Genomic DNA, 14,151 nt, shown 5'->3' on the forward strand with positions numbered 1-14,151 from the left:
GATGCTCAAAGAGGGTAGGGAGGAGCAAGCTACAGTTTCCCATTGTTCTCACATTATTTCAGGGTGAAATTGTGGAGAAGTTCGGATAGAATGTTCAAATATTTGCTTAGATTTTTACTCGGTTGCTCTATGAGGACCCTCATACACAGCAACGTTGAAACGTTCATTGTAAAAAAAGAGCGTACAAATAAATTCACAAAAAAGAGACAATTAATGTTGAGCAGCCAAAAAGTCATGGTTTATTATATTGGGAGGGATTTCATAATTCAAACACAACCAAACTGTACATTTTACAATCACATTCTATTTGTAAACAGTTAAAAGCCACTGACTTCTTTTGCATCTTAGGACACAAACAGTTAGCATCAAGGCAATGAAATGATGGCAAATTCTGCGCTGTTAAAATGTTTACCCTCGTTTGGCCCGTCTTCTTTGACTAAGCAAGCATTATAATACCATTTGTGGGCAAAAAAAGGGGGGGGGGCGAGGAGAGAAAGGAAGTTTAAAAACGGTGTAACTCGTTAGTTTGCAACAACATTTAAAATCTTTATACAACGAACAATTCTGTGAGCCCAATACCTTGGCTACAGTATGCATAGTTACTGATTTCGGCTTTAAGGTACAACAGTTCAACATTAACACAGTCACAAGAGAGCAGAAACAGAGAGCCACTTGATGGGATTACAAAAATTATTATCACCTATTGATTATTAGCAAACCATCATCACTCACTAATAAAAAGACAGCATCTGAAAGCAGAATGTCGACTCCAGCTTCAAGCGTTTTTTTTGTTTTTTCTTTTTTATTTTTTTTTATTTTTGGCAGAGAAAATTCTTGAACAGAGCAATGTGTAGTATCAGTGCTAAAAGTCGGGGTTTTCTTTTTTTCCTATAAGAAACTACAAGGAGGTTTTTTTTTTTTTTTAATTTTTTATTTTTTTATTGTTTCCTAACTGGGGAACTGGTTTTCCTGAGAACCATGCTCTTCGATTTAGGACAGGAATAGAAAAACAAAAGAACATGGCCAAATGCTGCTCCTTTTTCCCAGAGATAGAAAGCATCTTGTAAATCATCCTCCATTTTTTTTTTTTTTTGTCTTTTACATTTTTTTTAAATGATGGAAGAGTAAACATTTTTTTTTTTTCTCAAAAAAACAAAAAAATCTGTAAACAAGAAGGTTCAACGTGGGAACCTTCAAAACAAAATGGAAAGCCTATTCAAAGTGCAGGGCCCGTCCTGGGTGGCAGGGGGGGCTGCAAGTCACAGCTGTGGCCACAGTTTTTCAAACTGCAGAGCGAAATTCTTTAGTTTTAGAACATGAAAACACTGGTGCAATACTTTCATTATAGTCCTAAGTCAGCATCAGAACTCGATGTTTTAAACTCCACAACACCACAATAAGGTAGGCAAACATCAAGGCATAGTAGAGAGCGCACACCTTTTAAGAACGTCCTTGAGTAAACATTTACACTGGAACAGCTGCCCCCCCATATTGCCGATGAGACGGAGAGAACATCATTCAGTGCAAAGTTAAAAGCTCATACATTATCAGCCCAAAAAAATGGTTTTGCCAAAAAAAAAAAAAAAGGAAAAGAAAAAAAAGAAAGGGGGGGGAAGAAAATGAAAATGGGGTAAGGGACGGGGAGGGAAACAAGGCAGGCAAAAAATAAAAAAACAAAAAGAAACCAAACCCAAAGGCTAAACATGATGACTATACACGTGAGCTCATTCTATACGGTTTAGCATGTATGGCGCTATTTGGGAGTGTAAATAGATAGATACCTTTTCACATTATAATATTGGCCTGCATGATTCAAGTATTCAAACTGATATGTTTCAGGGAAAACAAAGTGGAAAATGTGCAGAGAATAGCTGTTCCCACAGGTGGCCCCTGGCTGCAGGCGGCGAGCCCAACTTAGTGCTCCTTTCTTTCGCGTCTTGAGGTCACAGTTCGTGAGTCTGCGTCTACGCGCTACATGGACTCTCCACCCCCACCCAGGTGGTCAACAGAAAGAAAAGCATTAATGGGGGACGGGCTGCTCATTCCCCGGGGGTCGCTGCTGCTGGGAGGCCCCCACAGGCTTGTGGAATAATGGGGGGCCCCCCAGAGTGAAGTGCCGTGAAGGTCTCCACAGCTCGTTCCCGACAGCCCAGCACCATTCCAGTGATTGAGATCGGTCCGGCTGGAGAACGAGTGCGAACAGTCGAGGGAGCCCAGCCGGCTCTGGCTGGACCCAAGAGACTGCCAGCCGGGAGAAGGGGTCAGAGACTGACTTTGTGCAAAGAAACGGCTGATCTCCTCTTCACTGGCAAACTCAGCAAGAATAGTAGTGTTCCCCAATACACACCTGGAGGGAAGAGACACGGGGCGTGGTGAAAACTCAGGGCGTCAAGGGGTCTGACCCCAAGTGGGGGGAGAACTCAGCCTCTGCTCCAAGGGTCAGGGGAGGCGGGGAGGCGGCGACAGGCCGGCTGCCGGGGCGAAAGCTGCCCCGGGAGTGTGGCTGTGCCACCAAGACCAAGGCTCCGGTCTCCTACAGGCGACTGAAGAGGTCTGGGGGCCACTGTGGCGGAAGACGTTTCGCCTCCGAGTACTGACCCGGGAGCCCGACTCACGGCGAGGCTGCCGCCCTGTGAGGCGCTCTCACCGCGGGGCCCCGCACGCGGGCCCGGAGACGCTACACAGTGTCATCGGCTGTGCCCTCGCACAGAGAACCCCAAACTCTTGCATTGTGAGGACGCTTTGCGGGCGTCCTGCACCGGCCGGAACTTACATGTGCAGAGACTTCTGTGCCTTCACTACCTCTTCTTTTGAGCTGTAACGGACCAGAGCATTTCCATGTGGGAGGTTCAGGTGGAATGTTATCAGTGGGCCGTGCTGCATGCACAGAGTACGCAGAGTTGAGCCATCGATCTAGGAGACAGTGTGGGGAGCCGCCCGTCAGACCAGCGCCACGGGGACCATCCAGGGAGGCTGTCCCCGGCTGGGACGCCGCTGCTCTCTCTCCTGCTGCCACTGGTCACTGGGGCTCACTGCTGTGATGGGGTACAGTGCCCCCCTCCCCACCTCCACTGGTCCCAGAGCCGTACCTCTGTGGCCTCTAGACTCCTGGACACTCCCCAGATCCCCACTTCCTTAGTTAGCCATATGCCCCTGCTGTGGCTTCGTGTCTTCTCTCTTCCCTGCCCTGAGGACAGGATTCATCAAGGCACTGCTCCCTGGGAGAGGAGGGGGTGGGCTCTTAACATCCGGCCTCCAGAGGAGGGTGGTCCGGGGACTAAGGAAATGTTCTAGTCTGAGAGGGTGGACCAGGGTTTCTCGAGTGCAGGAAGGACCAGGACCACCTGCTCCAAACTGCTTCAAATGCCCTTACGAAATGCAGACCCCGAGGAACCTGTACTTCGGTTGGCTCCTGGGTACATTTCACAGGGTAAAAAAAAAAAACAACCAAGGTCGGACCATAACCTGCCTGAGGCATCTGAAGATCGTGCCCTGTTGTGTCCTCTGCCCGGCCTTGACATCTGCTTTGTCCCACTTAGCGGGCCTGGGCAGAACCTCCTCTCAAAGCAGACTGGACCCCTTTGCTCCTGTGCCGGCTGGCGTGTGCCCAGCAGCCAGGATGCCTGGAACTCTTACCTGAGGTGTAAGGTTCTTTAGAACAAGCCAATTTGTTATTCTCCCTGAGCTGCTCTCACCCCAGCTGGAACCTAAGGACAAAAAAGGGCGAGTCAGTTTTCCAAGGCTGTGGCCTGAATGTCTTTTAGGACACACACTTCCCAGTCAAATGACAGCTATTCAGGAGCATCACCAGGGCCCGTGGCGCGCATCACTTCCCTCTTACCTGCACTCGTACACGGGGCGCTCTTCCCCCAGGCTCAGAATGCCAGCTCACCCCAGCTCTGACTGGGCCTGACTTCCTGGGACACGTGGCTCTGCCTCTGGGGAGAGTGAGCTCAGACAGCCCCCAGCTCATCACTTGGCAGGCGGGTGAGGTACAACAGGCGAGATCCCTTTGCGACCTTTTCAACTGTAAAGCTAAAACTACCTCAAAAGGGTGCTCTCTGGGAAAGGCCTCAGTTTGGGACGACCTCGGGTATCCTTCCATGACTCTGCATACCTGTCGTACAGAGCGTGAAGCTCTAAGGGGACTTAAAAGCTTGCAATCGGTATCCATCGACAGATGATGGATAAGGAAGATAAGGAAGAGGTGGTTATACACACAACGGAATATTACTTAGCCACAAAAAAGGAAGAGATGCTGCCGCGTATGGATGGCAACAACACGGATGGAGCTAGAGAGTACGATGCTTAGCGAAATACATCGGACAGAGAAAGACAAACACGTATGATTTCGCCCATATGCAGAATTTAAAGAACAAACAAACGAACACACAAGGCAGAACCAGACCTATACGTACAGAGAACAAACCGCTGGCTGCCATGGCAAGGGGCGGAGGTGGGCAACTTGGCGGGCGGGGGGGGGGGGGTAGGCATAGGCTTCCAGCTGTGCAATGAATAAGGCACAGGAAGGAAAGGCACAGCATCGGGGACACGGTCAGCGGCACCGGAACAGCATATGGGGACAGACGGTCGCCACACCGGTGGTGAGCAGTGACGTGCAGGATTGCTGCATCATACGTCCTGCACCAGAAGCCACTGCAGGGCTGTGTGTCAGCTGCACTTCAGTTACAAAGAGAAAGCTTGCAATGGCCCAGACGTTCCCGCTTCTGCCTGGGGGGGCCAGGAGCCCCGAGCCTGGCCTTCCGGCTCAGCCCCAGGGCACCCGCTCCCAGAACTAAGACATGCTCAAGTCATCCCTACGGGTATCCAGGGTGCCTCACAGAGTCTCCAGTATGGCTCGGGAAGATGCGGCGGGACAGGGCTCCTGCCTGCTCCTTTCTCCCCCTGCATCTCTAGTGACTCCGCCCAGGAGCACTTGCGCCCCGGGCACATGCTATTCCCTCTGCTCTGCGTGGCTTATTCACCCTCAACTGCACCCACCCTCATAAGGGGGTGGGGGTGGGGGTCCCGGGCCACTTTCACCAGCTCCCCTCCCTGGGTACTGCCACCAGCCACTTGGCCACGCCCAGCCATGCCTGGGGTCTGAAAGATCCACTCACACACCCGACACCAATGACATTCATTGGCATTTAGCAGCTTGGAACACATTCAAGTGTTCTTTTCATGTAATTAAAACTCCCCCCCACCCAAAGTCCCCCCAAGTGAAACACTGCCAAGCTTTCTTTCAGCCAGTCACGGGTGTAAAGATCAGAAATCACTGGGAGGTTTTACTACTCTTTTCAGCCTAGAGATGCGAAGGCTGCTACAGTTCTGGGCCTGGGGGAGAATGAAGACTGGAACTGTATTTACTGGTAGAATCGGTACACAGCTCTGAATTAAATCTGTGGCTGTGTGAGTGTGTGTGTGTCAGGGCGGGGACACAACGCCCGTCCAAATCCCGTGCTAGGGGAAGGGAGGAGGGGAGGCGTGTGTGGCGGTGTCCTGGGACAGGCTGCCCCGTGCCTGCTGGCCCCACGGGGTTAAGTCAGCACCGCCTTTCACCCTCATGTGCCCCTGCTGAAACAGCAAAGGTCAGCATCATCTGGATCACAGGCCAGGCTTCCCTGAACAGGGCCCAGTTTGCAAAGCCAGGCGGGCTGCTTCCACCTTGCCCAGCCCCTACGTGTCTTTGTGACACGGCGATCCTCTGCGGGCTGCTGCGACCCGGAAGCTGTCGTACGGTTTCAGATGCGTTCCTGAGGAACCTCTCAAAGAGAGGGGATGCCCGTTTCGTGAACCGTGCCACTGACTGTTGTGTGTGTTTGGGTGTAAGTGTTCCTAAGTAAACCAGACACAAAGTAAAATTTAAGAGTGACAAAGACATGGAAGTTGCGGAAGATGGCGATGACGGAGAACCGTGTGTTTATTTAAGGTCTAATCCTGCTCCACAGAGGGTAACGCAATATATGCTACTTCGGTCTCTGTTAAACTCAACTGTTCGTGCCGGTTCTTGTTCAGCAAATAAAGCACACGAGACCACCCTGCACATCTCCTCCATCTTACCTGGGGTATACCTGGCGTCAGAATTTCCCCATCCTCCACCTACACGAAGGGGAGAGTTATCCCACGTAGACAAGGGTGGCTTCTGACCAGTCAGTCCCGGAGGTGGGCGGGACGGAGCAGTGATGTTTTTAGGTGGTAAAGGGACCTTCCACAGCTCATGAGCCAGAGAGGTGTTTGTAACTGAACCAGGAGACCATGTCAATTTGGAATCACTATTTCTGGCTACTCACAGGGAGAAAACACAGCAGAGAGGGGGGAAGATAATACTTTTAGAAAAGAGAAAATTTAAATAATGATAGCATCCATTCTCCCACGAAAAGCAAACCAATCAAAAGACTGTCAAAAATCCCCAAATCAAACTAAACAGCCCAAAACCCACAAAAACCAAAATGAAACTGCTCCCTTGACTCAAAACAATTCAGACCATTCATCTAATATTCTTAATAATTTCAAGACTTGTGAAATTCTTAGCCCAGTGTACATTACTGTAATCGAAACTGAAACAAAGCTAAAAACACTCTGAATTACACTAAAATAGCAACTGGGAGCACATTCCCTTCATGACCATAACTGAGCCACTCGACACCGCCACATGGATCATTACATAGATTTTAGAACTCTCTGGTTTACACACAGGAAAAAGGACCACAATAGTAGTCAGGCGGTCGTCTCAGGGGGCCTCCACCGCAGACGTTCACTGGGGGCCTGTGTGCGCTAAGCGCCCAGCTGCTGGGCACTTGGTGTGTGCTCTCTCTCTAGTCCCGACACACATCCTACCGAGGAGCACAGAGGTTAAGCAACTTGCCTATGGGTCCCGCACACAGCCAGGATTCAAACCTAGGCCTGTGTGGCTTAAAAAAGAAAGGGGGGAAAAAAAAGCCAGCAAGCTCACTTCCTGAAGCATGCAGCCTCGTGGCAATCGGGGTGTGCGGGATCAGGCACACGGTAAACTATTTCAAAATAATGCTAAAAAACCATGGGGGGGGGGCGGGGGTGCAAGAGGATGGAGAATTTTATAACTTCTGTCACTGTCCACCATTTTTCTACTTGATTCATAACGTGCACGTCCTGTAAGTCAGCGTGACTTTGAGTGTGGTCAGAAGACTGGTCACAACAGTTTCCTACTGGTGTGTGACAGCTGAGTACAGAAATTCAGAGTGAGTGTCTGTAAACTGACAGCAACGTGACATTGCCACAACTTGCACTTTTCCAGCAACTCCAAATTCAGGTTTACTACACTTAATAAAATTATCAGTCTGTGAAGGATTAGAAATTACAAAAATAAAAGCTTCTTCATTGGAGAAGCGCTTTGAGAGAAAGCGCACTAACTAAGCTGGCTCTCAGATAGGAGTGACAGCAGGCTGTTTTCGGAAAAGACTGCTGGGTACGGTCCATTTGAAAAAGGGATCAATGGGGTTACAAGTGCTTTCCCAGGCTCAGAAATATACTCTCCTCCCTGAAAAGCCTTTAGACAAAAAGGAGAGGGCCCCCCCCCCCGCTCTGACGGGGCCTCGGCAAGCCCGGACGAGCCCACCTGAAGTGCTTTGTGCTGTACTGCTGAGGGGAACGTTGTAGTTGGAGGCACGAATGGATGACCAGGCACTAGTTGAAGGCAGCGTGGTGTTCAAGGATGAGGATGACCCTATGTGGGGGAAAAGCCCAATTAGTCATCCCCAGATCAAGGGACGTACGTGGTGCCTGAGAAGCAGCAGAAGAACCTGGTGAGGCTGCAACACGACAGCACGGCCCAAGAAAGGAAAGCGGACGCCGGGGTCCGGGGCCGCTGCCTGTGCCCACGACCGCACCTTCCTGTCCGCTCATCATCCTGCTGCGGCTCGGGGACGTGGCTCCCCTCCTCCGCCTGATTCTCAGCACTGTCCGTGTCACTATCCGTGACACGCTCGGGGACAGCGGGCCTCCTAGTCCCAGTCCCTGCTCCAGGAGGGCTCGATCCTCCCGCCCCCAAGCCCCGTCTCAGCTCCAGGGACTTCTTGGTACACGCCCCCTGCCCAGCACCACTCGCTACTCTGGGCTGGACCGTGACCGCTCTGTCCTGGCTTCCCACTCCAGTCCCCCCTGCTCGCCGCAGCCAGCCCGCCCGCCCACCTGCGACCGCAAGTCTGGGGCTCAAAACCTTCAATGGTGTGCTGCTTCTAACATCGAATCCAAACTCCTCTTCTGGCTATCTTGTACAAAAAGAAGCCCGTTTCTGCAAGCCACCGGATGCTTCCGTTAAGAAGCTGTGAGGCCCTACGCTTGGCTCTGTCCCGCTTTCCTCTGGGAGAGCAGTGGGTACGTCCACTACTTCTACACAGTGGCCTAAATTCAGCCATTTTACAACGAGGAGGATGCCGTCCTTACCACTGTGATATGGCCAACACCTGTTCACGAATGATGCATTTACTGTAAAATGCTGACTGCTTTACATTTTATTATAAGCTGGCTAGCGGAATAGGAGGATACAGGTTTCAGAAACGGAAAATGCTTCCATCTCATTCATCCTTCTCCGGGAGTGTGCCCAGAACCCCGCAACTGGGCTGAAGACCTATGGTAGGTGGCGGGACGATTTCCTTTGATACCCCACTGAAACGTGTGTCTGAGCGGGACCCTTAACTTGGCCTTAATTTTCACTTTCGGAAAAACAAGGAAAGCTCAACTGCTTCTTCCCACGAAGTCCTTTAACACCCAGAGTGCATAAACAATTAACGACAGAAAATCTTTTACAAAAAGAAGAACCCGTTTCTTAACCACGTCAACACTGAAGCCACATATAAAGCAGATAAACACCTTTTAATTGTTACTACAATTACTGGAGAGCAAACGTTCGCTGGAGCTTTGTGTTAACTGATGCAGTGAATATGTTTGTTTACCATATCAGGTGCTAATAAGTCCCCATCGTTTCTAAAGTGGCAAAGAGTCACCTCTGGGAAAATGGCGAATTCTCTTTTTATGTTCACTATTCCCTTGGATGTCGGGTGCTTTGCTGTAAGTTTCACATCTGCTTTGAACCATTCTTAAACCATATCATCCAGCATCATTCAGAAATTCTGACTTGTGCCGCCTACGTACCACTGTTCCTGTCCCTGAGGTGGTCAACTTCCCGCACAGTATTAATTGAAAGATTGTTTATGACACTGCCAGGAGTGACGTAAGGGTCAGTTTCAGGGTCGATGTTTGGATAACCTTTCCATGGTTCACCAGGGCGAAATTCTGGGAAGGAAATACTTAAAATTAGTTCAGGCTTATTTGTCACTTAAAAATCAGTTATTAAATATCCAAAACGTTTATTCCTAAAGCCCACGCAATTCTCCTGATTCAGTTACCATAATTAGTGTAACATAAGCTGCTACTTATGAATAATTTGCACATTTTTGCTAGTGAAATAATTTCTCTGCGCTTGCATATTTTTATTTTTATTTAAAAAAAAAATTTTTTTTTCAACGTTTATTTATTTTTGGGACAGAGAGAGACAGAGCATGAACGGGGGAGGGGCAGAGAGAGAGGGAGACACAGAATCCGAAACAGGCTCCAGGCTCTGAGCCATCAGCCCAGAGCCTGACGCGGGGCTCGAACTCACGGACTGCGAGATCGTGACCTGGCTGAAGTCGGACGCTTAACCGACTGCGCCACCCAGGCGCCCCTGTGCTTGCATATTTTTAAACACTAACATTTTAAAGCGCTTTATTAAATCACAAGCCATAGCAACGCGACAGAAAAGGCAGCCATAACTACATTTCTGGTGACTCCTCAGCCCACAGAAAACACGGTCAAGTTGGTCCCCCAACACGGCGAAGAGGAACAACGAACGGAGGTTTTGCGTTATTCTTCACGCTGGCCTGCGGGACTGACTCCGCTCTCGCTGCCTGGAGCACAGGGGCACTGGTAACGGGCCAGACCCGCTCGCTGGCCCAAGACCTGAGGCTCAGCTTTCCATGCGTCCTATCCGTGTCCCCCCCACCCTCGGCCCAGGACTGGGCTACAGTAGAACCTACAACCTCTAGAGATAACGCAACCTTACTGGGAAGAAACCCTCACGGAGGAAGCCGGCAGCACTTTACCTGGTGGCCAATTAACACTGCTAGAGCCGTTAGGCGATTTGGCACGTGGCCAGCCGTCTCCTATTGAACCTGGAGGACTGGCTGGAGAAGTACTGCTGTTCATAAAGTCATAGGGAACAAACGGAGACTCTTCCAGCCTGAAACCACTTGAAATAGCACCTACAGAGGGAGACACAGGGCAGTAAACGTGAGGCAAAATATACGCGTGAATTTATTTCTTGCGGTTTCTCCAATAGCAAGAGAGAACTCGTCATGGGTCTGCGGGTTCCAAGTTGTGTTCTGCAGGCCATGTGAAAAGGCAAGGCGAAAACAAGGCTCAGCACTCGCCCAGACTTCAGTCACTTTTCACGCTCTCATGTACTGAGATCTGGAAATTATCATCACGAATTTTATTTCCGGAAGGATAATAAGGACCAGAGCCATCAACAAGTGACCCGGGTACGAGTACACACTTACTTTCAAATCGTTAAAACACTGGTATCTTGGCCTAAATGGAGAACGAGCACAGTGAAGTCTCTGTCCAGGAGGTGTGTGTGGGGGGAGGATGGGCAAGGGGTGATGAGGAGTGATGGAGAGAAGAAAAGAACCGTGGAAAAGGAAGAACGACGGTGGGGAACACTGTGAGTGCCAAAGAGGTGTACCCGAGAATTGAGACTGCTATGCATGTAATGAAGACAAATATCCTTTTTTTTCAGGATGTTTATATTTCTACTTATACACACCCCCTCGTGACTACACCACATTAGTGAAGCTACCTGTTATCAAAATTGAGTGTGAAATCCCACAAAAGGGCAATTTATGCTCACTTAGAAATCATCACTTGTTTCCTGATGATTTATTCTCCACACTGATCTTTGTTTTGCCTTATTAAAAAATTTTTTTAATCTTTATTTATTTTTTTGAGAGAGCATGAGTCGGGGAGGGGCAGAGAGAGAGGGAGACACAGAATTGGAAGGAGGCTCCAGGCTCTGAGCTGTCAGTGCAGAGCCCGACGTGGGGCTCGAACTCACGGACCGTGAGATCATGACCTGAGCCAAAGTCAGACGCTTAACCAACTGAGCCACCAAGTGCCCCTGTTTATTTTTAATAGATATACCTTGTCTATTTTTTGCTGACAGCAGAGCGCCTGACACAGAGCTTGAACCCACGGACCGTGAGATCATGACCTGCGCCAAAGCCAGACACTTAATTAACTGAACTATGCGGGGGCCCCTAACTACCTTCTATTAATCACTTCATGGGAGAAGGTGCAGAAGATGGGAAGTGAGATTGTATAGGCGGCAGGTGTAGTTGAAGCAAGCGGAGCTGGATTTATGCCACCGAAATGCTGTGTCTTAGAGGCGGGGCGTGTGAGCGGTGACCGTAAGGAAGGCCAACGCCGCCTGGGCACTAGTGTCTCACCCTGTCCTAGTGCTTGAGTGCTTCTGAGGTGTTGCCTTATTCACCCTCCAAACACCATAGGAGGTATCATTATACTCCCATTTAGCAGGTAAAGGCTGAGTTACTTGCCAACAGCTAATAAATAGCAGAGCTAGGTCTCAAATCCCAGGTCTGTGTCTATTTTGCCATTTTGCCATCATGTCAACTACCACTCCCACGCTGAAGAAAAATTCCAAATGTGATATGCCACTGAGTGGCAAATGTAACTTAGAATTCAGGTCTGTTTGATTCAGGGTTCGATGTTCTTTCTACCATGTGACCACTTCACCTTCCATTTCTGATAATCATCAGTCCAAGGTTCACAAACTAGCAAACTGACCTTTAAGCCAAGTTTAGTCAAATAAAGTTTCAAGATACAAATCCAGTGGAGAGGACGGAATGTCACAAACGTGTTAATCAGAGGGACAGATTTGATGCTGCTTAGGTTAGAAAGCAGAGAGGCTCTCCTGGCTGCCCCCCCCCCCCCCCCCCACCCCACCCCCCACCCGGCCATTATCTTAAATCACTAAGTCCTATCAATTCTGCTTCCTACAATTTTGTGTTTTGCACAACTGCAACAATTTAGTTTTGATAGAACGCGCATGCTGCTGAGCGAGTGAAGGCAGGGCAGAAGGAAGAGGGAGAGAGAGAATCCCAAACAGGCTCCAATCTCAGTCCAACTCGGGGCTTGATCCCATGACCCTGGGATCATGAGCTCAGCTGAAACCAAGAATTGGATGCTCAACCGGCTGAGCCACCCAGGTCCCCCAAATGCAGTGATTTCTGAATTATTTTGTTTTCGGTCTCTTGTATGCAAAGAGTTGGATTTTGCTTTATGATTCAATCTGAATTTATTTTGATAAATTACTTTGGCTCATTTATGCTTATCAATTTTATATATATTTTGGTTCTAGTTTCTCATATTATTTTATATGATGCCTTTTATTTCTTCACAGATTCTTTTTTTTTCTTTTAAGTTTACTTATTTTGATAGAAAGAGAGAGGGAGGGAGAGGGAGGAGAGAATGAGAGCAGGGACAGGCAGAGAGAGAGAGAGGAGAAAATCCCAAGCAAGCGCTATGCTGTCGGCACAAAGCCCAGACTTGGGGCTCAAAATCACGAATTGTGAGATCATGACCTGAGCCGACATCAACCGTCAGGTGCTTAACTGACTTGACCACCCAGGAGCCCTGATTTCTTTATAGATTCCTTAAAAACTCTAAAAATATGGAACCTGTTTTTCTCTTTTCTGAAAATGTGGAAGGCTTACGTTTTTGTTTCAATGGGTGTCTTTGTAACTTGTTTAATCTCGTCTTCAAAAAATTCTGAGATATAGCTGATGTGTAACACTGTGTTAGTTTCAAGTGCACAACGTAAGAATTTGATGCTCTTATGTACTGTGAAATGATCATATAGCTCTTGAGTAATGACTACACTGGGTCAGGCTACACTGTCTGCTGTTTGGCTAAGCTCTGGATCAGGCACAGAAGTTTCCCAGCTGATCTCCACTCCCCAGGTCTCCACAAAGCAGCCAGAGTAATCCCAAACACAAAACATGCCACTTCCCAGCTGAACGGTCTCCAACAGGTCTCCATTGCAGAGGGGGGAATACTCAAACTCTTCAATCATTTATAAGGCCTCCACCCATCAGCCCTGGGTTCCCCTCTCATCACCTCTGCTTCGTTAACTCCTGTTATCTTTCGTATCTCAGCTTAAGAGATCACAACCTTCTTCTGGAATCCTTTAGCTACTGCCCCCAACCCCAAGACGGAAATAAATATTCTACATATGTACCCCCACCACAGAACAGCGTGCTGGGTGCTGATGAGGGGAAAAGATTTTATCAACTGCCTTCTAGTTGTAGGATCTTAAGACCATAAAGCTTCCCAGATAACCTGGTCCAACCCTCCTGCGACGCACGCACAACTTCCTGGTCACATGTCCTTGCCATTCCACCCTACCTCACTTAACGAAGCTGTCTTTTCTTACTCCGGAAGGTGTGCAGTAAAGAGTCAGGACGGTAGGCCCAGAGTACACGTTACAAAGAGCTACGAGACTGGCCCTCCCTCACTCCTGGGCTCCTCCAAGCCCACAGCATATCCTGCAGATAAGAGTACCTTTGCATACCCTGCACCTCAGCCAAGCCAGATCATTTCTGGTAACAAGGTGACTTCTGGTGAACATCTACTTCTGTCTGCCTGAGGCCTGGGTCATACAGTATTTTTATCAGATCTCTGAGAGGTCTGCGGGGGTTGGAGACCGCGTAACACAACCACGCAGGTGCTAATGCCTATGTGACTGACCCCCCGATAAAGACCCTGGATGCCAAGGCTTGTGTGAGCCTCTCTGGGCGGCAATACTTTGTATGTGGTTTCACACAGTGTGGCTGGAGAATGAAGTCCGTGAAACTTCACTGGGAGAGGACAACAGGAAACTTCTCCTGGACTCTGCCCTATGCGCCTTTTTCCTTTGCTGACTTCCATCTGTATTCTTTTGCTGTAATAAAGCGTAACCATGAGTCATACAGCTTTCCTGACTTCTGTCAATTCTTCTGGCAAACCAGTGACCTTGAAAGTGGTCTTGGGGACTTCTGACACAGAAGGTCTCCTGGG

General features: G+C 49.0%; 1 protein-coding gene across 11 annotated transcripts in view; it reads right to left on the reverse strand.

Moving 5' to 3' along the window:
* Nucleotides 1-210: 210 nt before the first annotated feature.
* Nucleotides 211-14,151, reverse strand: part of TNRC6A (trinucleotide repeat containing adaptor 6A) — a 164,346-nt gene continuing 150,405 nt past the window's right edge. For 10 of the 11 annotated variants that reach the window (XM_040458740.1, XM_040458737.1, XM_040458739.1 and 7 more), the window contains 7 exons: nucleotides 10,122-10,280; nucleotides 9,133-9,273; nucleotides 7,598-7,705; nucleotides 6,064-6,285; nucleotides 3,637-3,707; nucleotides 2,774-2,913; nucleotides 211-2,347 (listed from right to left, as the gene is read on the reverse strand). In XM_040458740.1, coding sequence (XP_040314674.1) covers nucleotides 1,972-2,347; nucleotides 2,774-2,913; nucleotides 3,637-3,707; nucleotides 6,064-6,285; nucleotides 7,598-7,705; nucleotides 9,133-9,273; nucleotides 10,122-10,280 — 1,217 coding nt within the window. In that variant the 3' untranslated portion in view covers nucleotides 211-1,971. Of the gene's footprint in view, nucleotides 2,348-2,773; nucleotides 2,914-3,089; nucleotides 3,219-3,636; nucleotides 3,708-6,063; nucleotides 6,286-7,597; nucleotides 7,706-9,132; nucleotides 9,274-10,121; nucleotides 10,281-14,151 lie in introns of those variants that run through there. The other variant, XR_005785551.1, reaches the window with a different exon arrangement.

The sequence above is a fragment of the Herpailurus yagouaroundi genome, unplaced genomic scaffold, assembly GCF_014898765.1.
Source record: "Herpailurus yagouaroundi ecotype Mexico unplaced genomic scaffold, PumYag 222, whole genome shotgun sequence".
In the NCBI taxonomy this organism is placed as follows: domain Eukaryota; kingdom Metazoa; phylum Chordata; class Mammalia; order Carnivora; family Felidae; genus Herpailurus; species Herpailurus yagouaroundi.